We start from the raw sequence: 8,456 nt of genomic DNA, 5'->3' as shown, positions 1-8,456 counted from the left end.
AAGGACGCTGCTCCTGAAAGTTCTGTGTTTATTTTCCACCAGATCCATTTCATTTGCTAGGAAAAATTGGATTGGACATGCTGTATTTTGCAGTTATGTTCCAGTTCATTCTTAACATCCCTTGCTCGTCTAGTCCGTATAATGTCAAGTCTTTATTCATCTGAAAGAGGTGAAACTGTGCAAAATCCAGGCGGGAAGGGCCAGGAGCGGGCCTGGGACTGTGGGGCGAGTGGGATGATGCTCCCTGGAGGCAGCTCAGAGGGAAGCTGTTTTTTCCACCCAAAAATGAGAGAGCCGAGGAAACCTGCAACGCTGACAGACAAAGGGAAGGAAAAACAAAAGGCAAAGCTGCCCCACTGCTACCGAACAGGCCTGGCAAGCTGGGCTGGTGGCAATGTGGTGGGCTGGGGCAGGGGGCCGAGGCAGCCCGAGTCTGGGGTCACCCCCCCCAGCCCAGCCGGTGCCCAGGAAGGGGCCGAGGGATCTCGCAGCAGACAAGAGCGAGCGGCTGTGGCTGGTGCTGGGGGCTGTGCGTGTCCCTGCCGAAGGTGAGCTCTGGCCGCTTCTCTCCTCCGGGCGTGGGGCAGCTCCCCGCAGCTTCTCCACCCTGGCACCCTCCGCTGGGAGCACAGGCAGCACCTTCCAGCCCTGGGGTCCTGGCCAGCAGCACGCTCAGAGCCCTGCAAGCACCTGAACGGTCCTTGCAAGATGCTTGAGACCTGCCCGGATCCCCCCCTGCCCTGTCCCCTCTGTCCAGCTTTGCTAAGAGTGTTCTCATCTGCCCGGTGAGAGCAAAGCAAACCCATGAGTGTCTCATGGGCAGGAGGTGGCCACTAAGCACCAGTGGTGATAATGAGCCATTACTCGCTTTAGCTTGCTGTCCCCCGAGGTCCCAGGTAGTGCCAAGGCCTGTCACACTGGGCACTGCACACACACTGTCCCAGCAGCTGCCTGGTTCTGTTACTGGGTCAGCACGGCCAGAGCATTTGCTGGGGGTCACGCGGACGCGGGGTGCTCAGAGGCAGCTTTCTGCTACTCTTCAGCCTCCCAGTTTAAGGACCACGTGCACATCCAGCTGTGCTGGTGTTTTGCTCTGCCAAACATGTTTTTGCTCTGCCAAACATGCCAAACATGAAGGTCCCCAACACGAGATCTGCCCCCTCACTCCCAGCTACAGGGGGGCGTTCGCTGTTGGTCTGGGACAGGTCTCCACCCCAGGGACCACTTGTGTTTTCACCCAAGCCAGAAATCTCTGAAAAACTGGTTTTGTAACAAAGGTCCCAGTGCTCCTTCCCAGGGAGATCAATGTGTGTGCCGGCTCTTCCAGGAGCGTGTGAGGGGCTTGAGGCAGCAACCTTTGCTTTTGGGGGTCAGCAGCAAAAATACCTGCTGAGCAGGGCAGTACGGGCATGGAAATGAAAGTATGTGAGCGCAGGTCTCTGCGCCAGCCAAAGATGAACTGGTTCTTCTCCAGAAGCCCAGCTCCCACCAACAAACACCTCAGAGAAACATGGGCTGCTCCTATCGTTTCCCACATCCCCTTCCCAGGAAGCCAGGTGGGGAAGGAAACTCCTTGCTGTGGGGCTGGAAATCCAGGCAGGGCTTTGGGGAGGACGTGGACCCCATCGAGGGGTGTGCAGGGAACAGGGCAGCCCCCCCCTTGGTGCTCAGGCCTCCCACCCTCACCACCCCTGCTACATCTTGCGGCAAGAGGTTTGTGGGAGGGGGCTGCGCTTGGTTCCTGCAGCGCAGCAGCCAAATAACATCACATGAAATATTTAATTTTATTGCCAGTGCTTTTGGGGTGGTCTGAATAAACACTGTAAGATAATGTATGCCATGGTCAGGTTTGCAGTTTGCAATGGCATTATGACATTTAAGCTGTCAAAGCAAAACAGAATGTGCATCTGCTCCTCTGGGGCCTTATCCATCTTGTCCAAGCCACGGTGAATGATCATGTTGTTCCTGGAGCACAGTTTGCTCTGGGTGTTGCTGGCTGCAGTCCCACTCTGTGCTGGGATCTCAAAGCGTTGTGGCAGACCGGGGATGCTACGTGATGCCATCATTCACCTTCCTGGCACTAGAGGATTGATGCCTGCAGATGCTGAGTGCCAGCAGCAGAACATGTGGCTGGGCTTGCAAAGCTTGGGAAGGCCGAGGACTTTGAAGCCTTAGCCAGGCTGCTGGGGCACCATCTCTCCTGCACTGGGCTGAGCTGCCCCGGGGTGTGCCGGGGCCTGCAGACTGGCACAAGCAGAGCCAAGGGAGATGTCCACATAGCAGGAGGCCTCCACCAGCCCTGGTGCTATCCCCTCCTGAGCATGCTGTGCTCCCTGTTGTCAGAGCCCTGTGTCTCAGGGAGAGAAACCTGGGTGCTCTGTCCGAGAACGTGTTTGGAAAGTGGTGTCCTGGGACAAGAGAGCAGTGATTTTGCTCAAGGAGCCCCAGCATTTGCACAATGCATCTCCCCTGGTACCCAGCCTGGTAACATTCCAGAGCAAGGCTAGTGTCTTACCCTGTCCTCTGTCAGCTCAGGAGCAGCCAAGAGGAGTGTGTTTGGTGTTATGCAAAGAAACAAGCATATGATGAGCCATCAGGGTCTCTGGGAGGCTCCAGCTCTGGCAAAGCATGGAGGGTCCTTACTACACCTTTGGTAATGTGACTTTCCATTGAAGAGCGTGAGAATGAGGGACAGGTGCTCCTCTGCAAGCACCTGTTGGTGGCCAAACCCCACTGCCCCAGGATGTGGTGAAGGAAAAACTGGAGGACTTCCCTGGGCTCTTGGTTTGCTCCCAGGTAGCCTGCCTGGGAATTAAAGACCAGCAGCCAAAGGCCTCCAGGTCTAGGGCTGCTCTGGTCTTGGACGGGGTCCTGCAGGCCCATGCTGAATCTCCGGTCGGGTGCTGGGGGAGCTCCTACCGCTGCCTGCGGGGCTGAGCAACGGCCAAACCAGCACGGCTAACCGCAGCGAGCCCAGTGCACTGCTGGGGGAGAGAGGAGCTGATACAGGCGCCTATCTCTCATTAGCGCTAATGATAACCTTTCATTAATGGGAAGCCCACACCCTTTGACCAGAGGCAGAAGAGCATACAGGACCAGGGATAGTTGAAGGTAAAGCATCTGAGGGCTTGAGTGTTTTTTTTTCTGACACCCTGAAATGTGTTTCTGACTCTTCCAAGGCATTGATGTTTCCCCGCGGTGTAGGGATGAGGTGTTCTTGGCAGGATGGGGAGACTCTCCCAGCCCACGCTCGAGCAGAGCTGTGCTCTTTTCCAAGGCCAGGAGGCTCATTTGCATGTTTGGCTCACACAGCTTTCTTCTGGTAGCACCTGCCTTTGTCCCAACTTGCATTAACTTTTCAGGGCTGAGCTGGAAAGATCAGAAAGATACTTTTCCTGAGCAAGAGCAGACACCTCCTCTCCAGTTGTGTAAGGCGTTTGCTTTCATAAAGCAGCAAGATAAAACTGTGGTGTAAAGCAGGAATACACCCCGACTCAGCCCTCCTGCTGGTACAGCTCCTCACTCGGTTTTTCTTTCAATCGGACGATTCCACAGCCCCCCCAGCAAGGGTTCTGCGGGCAGCCAGGATGAGTGCCTCGGCCTGGCAGCAGAGGCAGTCCCCGGGGTGGCGGCTGCTGCTCCCACAGAGCTCCACGACTGACACCTGGTGGAAAATCCTTCCCGGACCCGCGGCTGCCAGGCAGGAGCTGGGCTCCAGCCGCAGTCATCCTCCCTCAGCCTGACTCCGCACCACCACCCCGTCCCGGCTGCTCTTTTGGGGAGGTTTCACACTCAGGCTCACAGGGTCCTTAGTGGCGGCAGCCCAGGCTGCAAACAGAACAAGTGATTTACTCGCATTGTACATGTGGCCTTTCTCTTACGTAAAGCAAACTACTCGTCCGCGCAGGGGGGCAGCGAGGTGCAATTCACTCATTTCTGCTTTCACAGTCCATCCCCGAAGGCTCCAGGGAGCTTCAAGGCCTTTGCAGGTTGAACCCCTCACCTTGCAAGTGGAAAAGTCCCGCTGTACATCTCATCTCTGCAGCAAGAGGGAGCTGAGCCAACACAAACCACCACGGCCGTGCCTCGTGCAGGTGCTTTACAACACAGGCAACAGCAGACCGCGCTGCGAAGGATTTCTAGATGGTACCAGGCATGGGTGTGAGCCTGGCGCGTGCATCCCACAGCACAGCAAAAGAGCCTCTGTATGTCTTCACATCTCATCTGTGCCACGGTACGGAGAGTTACTCTCACTGCTATCAGTAAAGTTCTTCCTGTTCCTGCCCTTTATAGGCTTCTACATGTAGTAACGGGTTACTTCACTAACACGTGCAGGCCTCTGACAAAATAAGGTGACATACTGTGATGAAATTGAGAAAGCACGTTAACAGGAGAGGCAGGCAACCTCTCAGGGCCCTGGCAGAAATAAATCCCAACGCTGCAGGAATTTAAAAAACAACACAACAAAAACTGTCTTTAATAAGAAAACAGGCTGGTTTTAAATATTGACAGAGCTCAAGAAGGTGCATGTTGAAATGTTCTGAGGCAGCAACAGCTCTGCACATCAGGTTGTGCACAGTGCAAGTACTGCTGAACTCTGCTGCACCACTCATGTTATAAAGTTCGGTCATTTAAATGTTTTTTAATGGCACCAAAAGGTGCATGAGAAACACTGAACAGTTCTTGTACAGGTGCTTGGCTTCATTTCCCACACCAGGGTGGCTTTGGCTGTTCACTCCTCGGACAGACACTGTTCCAAAGCTGCCATACCGTAAAGGTTGGCCCACTCTCTGCCGTAGTGTGACAGGATGACATCCCTGCAGGGCTTGCTGGCTCTGGCCAGCTCTACCAACACACCCTGGAAAGCGGTGATGAGTTCAAAATCCACCGAGGCTGGAGCAACGCGGGTCAGTAACTCAGAGAGGCCTTCCAGCCACCGCGCCTGGAGGATGGCTTGCGGCAGCCAGGGGAAGAGTGGCACGCAGCCGGCCAAGGCCTGCATCCCCAGGAACCAGAGCTCACGGATGTCAGCCCAGGCGCCCGTGTAGGCAGGTGACACGGCTGCGGCCAAGCCGTTGCTACCGGGGTCTGCTTGGGTGGTATGGGCCTGTGATAGGAAGCGAATGGCAGCTCCGAAAAACTCCTTGGCAGACCGCGTCCCCTGAAGAACTGGAAGAAAAAGGAGATTAATGACTTGATACAGAGCTTACTCGGCCAAAGGAGGGATCCTTTGGTGGGTCTGTCTGCAGCAGGGCTTTCGGGGAGATCAGAATAACATCCTCCTGCCCTAAAAATCTCTTAATTCCAGTGCACCTGCCTGCTGAATTTTTGGCATATTCCTTGCCCCTCCAGGTTTTTGATTTCAGCACTTTTTCAATGACAGAAACTGGACCTGTTTCCCTGATAGCAGCTTTCTCCATCCCAACCACCCAGACCCTGGTCCCTGCTCACACAGAGCAATGTGCATCTTTGCCAATGGGAACTCTTCTTACCTGCTGAATTTGAAATGATTCTGGCCATCATCAGGCCCAGAGTGGCAATATTCGCTGCTAGAACCAGTTGATCTTTCTGGGGCAGCAGAAGTGGAAGGGACTTTAGCAATGTGTCCATCAAGGAGGCAAAGGTTTTGTCTCGCCTAGGGAGAAAGCAAACCCTGAGACATATTCCCTGAGCAGAGTCAGGAGCACCTGAAAATGTTAAGGTTAAATGCAGCACCAAAAAAAGTAATGTAATTGATGTTGAAAAAGGGATAACCCTTTTTCAGCACAGTGTTTTAAAAGATACTGCAAGCTCATTTCACAATGCACCCTCTTTCCTCCCACTGACAATCTCAAAGCAAGCCCCTGCAGCTCGATTACCTGATGAGGTCTGGTGCAGTCACAACCAAGTTAAGGAAAATCCCACATGCAGTCTGCAGACTCATTTCAGTGCTTGTCAGTGGAGTCAGGGACCCAGACTCGGAGGTCAGCATTGCCCACTGATGGAGGAAGTACTCACACAGCAGGGCTGGCGCCCCTTCCGAGATGAGGATGTCTCGGGGCCTGTCTTCTGCTGTTAAATGGCAAAAGCCAGGCAGCAGAAACCTGGAAAGGGAAGGAAATGGGAAACATGAGGTAGAATGGGGCTAAGCCCTGCATTTACATCCAACAGGAGGGAAAAAAAGCACCATGGAACTGGCACTTCAAGGAGAATGGAAAACAGAAAAAGATTTGAGCAGCTTTGTGTTAAAATGCATCAAGTCTATGCTTAAAATACACACCTCAGAGCATCCTGGGGTAAGCCAGAGCCCTTGGTGCTGACCAGCTCTGGCTGGGGGAGACTCGCAGCTGGGCTGCCCTCTTTGAAAAGCTTCTTGGCATAATGAACAAGGAAAGGCAAGAGCTCACAGATTTCCTGCTTGAGGGATGATGTCTCTTCTGCCATCCACGCTCCAAGGATTCGAACAGAAGCTAATATTAAAGGATCTTGTAGCTTCTCCTGTTTAACCTGCATGAAGAAGGAAGCAGATAGAAAATGACACATTAGGGCTGTTTTCCTATCAAGCTACTACAGGTACGAAAACCACAGTGGGCAAAGATGCACATTTTGCTCTACACAGCTACAGCCATGAGCTGCTGAGTCCCCATTAAGCGTCCTGGTGAAGAGCTATCAAAGCCTCCCAGAGAAACCCATGAAAACATGCTCTTCACTTGAAAGCCCTGCATTACCTGTCTCAAATAGAATATTACAGCTCCAAATGCCTCCTCCATGATCCTCATGAGTTGCATTTTCTGCACCTCTTCTAGCAGCGGTTTCTCTTCTCTCAAGCACTCCTGGATCCCCATCTCAATAAGGACATAGCAGGCTGTTACCACCTCTTTCTTCCCCTCCACCTCCAAGGGCTCTGGCTCCTCTAGGGTCAGGCGAACCTCCACACAAGCCAAGTTCACCAGCAAGGCCAGGAACTTGCTTCCAGCACTCCCTTCTGGGATCCACTCTGACCCACAGGCCTGCACAAGGCAGGCAGCAAGCTTCAGAGCAGGGTCCCGCTGTGACTGGCTGAGTTTACTGCCCAAGATGTTAGCCAACCCTTTGTAAAGTCTATGGAGGCACTCAGAGCCCTGTGAGTCCTGTGTGAGCGGTGGCGACAGGGGGATGAAGTGAGGCAGAACCTCACACAACTCAAATTTGGTCAAGTCTTCAGCCTTGAGAAAATCATCAGACAGCTTGCTCAGCACGGTCAGGAGGTGTGGAGCGTCTCTCTGCCAGCACTTTGCCTCTGCTACGGCCAACAGCCCCAAGAGCAGTGCCAAAGCACGGTCAGAGCCATAACTGCAATTCATGTAGGCCTGGCACAGGACAGGCACTGTCCCTTTGCTCACCAGCTCCCTGGGGCCTCTGGGAGTGGCCATGACAGCACTCAGGCACTGGTATACATCATCGATCATGGATGTGCTGTCCGGATTGCAGGGGGACACCAGGATGTCATTGAAGGTTGGGATTTTGTTCAGGATCTGGGAGTGACCAGCTAACTCTGGATCAGTGCAGAAACATGCCAAGAGAGTGAGGCCCAGTGCTCGGAAGGTGTGCTCGGGGCAGCCTGCCGGGGGGTGCCCCGAGATGAGCAGCCGATTTGGAAACGTGAATCCAATTGCATCAAAGATCTGGCGACGGGTCTTAGCATCTACTTCTCCGGCTCTGACCGCTTTGGTCACCTGGAAGGCAAACAAGGGGTGAGTGCACAGCAAGAGGCTTTGCTAAATTGAACAGGACTGAACAGGTAAATAGGAAGCCAAAACAAGATTAGTACAGAGGAGTACAAACTGAGCTGGGCATTTGGCCTGAGTGCTAATCCAGAGGTTTACCTGAGTGTTTCAAGAGTGTGGTGATGCTGCCTAACCCTCTGCACACCCAAACCAAGGCCAGGCACACTCCACTTTGCTGATGGGCACCCCAAGGCGCGAAGCCCCCTGCCCCAAAACCCCCGAGGCCCAAAGCCCCCTGTCTCGAGGCCTCCAAGGCCCTGAAGCCCCCAAGGCCCGCCAGCACAGCGGCAAGCGCCGCTCGGGCACCCGCGTTGCCAGCGGCGGGGTTCGCCCTCCCCGGCCCGTTCCTGAGGCGATGGCGGCCACGGCGTGGGCCGGCGGTGGTTCCCTACCAGCAGCAGGGCTGCGAACTGCTCGCTGTCGTTCCTCGCGTCTCTGAGCACACCGAGGCACCTCTTCAGCGTCGCACTTCTGTCTCCGCAGTCCGAGGCCATGGTCAGGCAGGGGAGGCTGAAGAGCGAGCAACAAACCCACCACCACCAGCCGCGGTCTCCCGTCCCTTTTACCTCATCAAGGTACCGCTCGTGCAGCCTCGCAGCCAATCCAGGCACCGCTGCCGCGCCGCCGACCAATCGCCTGCCGCCTTGTTGGGCAGCCCCCGAAGCCCCGCCTCCGCGCGGCCTGTAGGCAAATGACCTGTGGCTGCGCGGC

The 8,456-nt window shown here is 54.7% G+C and overlaps 1 protein-coding gene across 1 annotated transcript; it reads right to left on the bottom strand.

Annotated features, from left to right (window-relative positions):
- Positions 1–4,447: 4,447 nt before the first annotated feature.
- NCDN (neurochondrin) lies at positions 4,448–8,328 on the bottom strand. Its single transcript, XM_013297119.3, has 6 exons — positions 8,138–8,328; positions 6,708–7,694; positions 6,260–6,486; positions 5,859–6,083; positions 5,493–5,635; positions 4,448–5,169 (listed from the first exon to the last, which is right to left on the bottom strand). The coding sequence occupies exons 1-6, from the start codon at positions 8,237–8,239 to the stop codon at positions 4,733–4,735; spliced, it is 2,121 nt and encodes a 706-aa protein (XP_013152573.2). The 5' UTR covers positions 8,240–8,328; the 3' UTR covers positions 4,448–4,732.
- Positions 8,329–8,456: the final 128 nt, after the last annotated feature.

The sequence above is a fragment of the Falco peregrinus genome, chromosome 3 (assembly GCF_023634155.1).
Source record: "Falco peregrinus isolate bFalPer1 chromosome 3, bFalPer1.pri, whole genome shotgun sequence".
NCBI lineage: Eukaryota > Metazoa > Chordata > Aves > Falconiformes > Falconidae > Falco > Falco peregrinus.
The sequence above is the reverse complement of the archived record's forward strand: the minus strand, read 5'-3'. Positions and strand labels throughout refer to the sequence as shown.

Coding starts and splice junctions, on each gene's coding strand:
- NCDN (XM_013297119.3), bottom strand. CDS start 8,239: ATGGCCTCGGACTGCGGAGACAGAAGTGCGACGCTGAAGAGGTGCCTC. Junction 7,695..8,137: donor AGTTCGCAGCCCTGCTGCTG/GTAGGGAACCAC, acceptor TTTGCCTTCCAG/GTGACCAAAGCGGTCAGAGC. Junction 6,084..6,259: donor TTACCCCAGGATGCTCTGAG/GTGTGTATTTTA, acceptor TTCCCTTTCCAG/GTTTCTGCTGCCTGGCTTTT.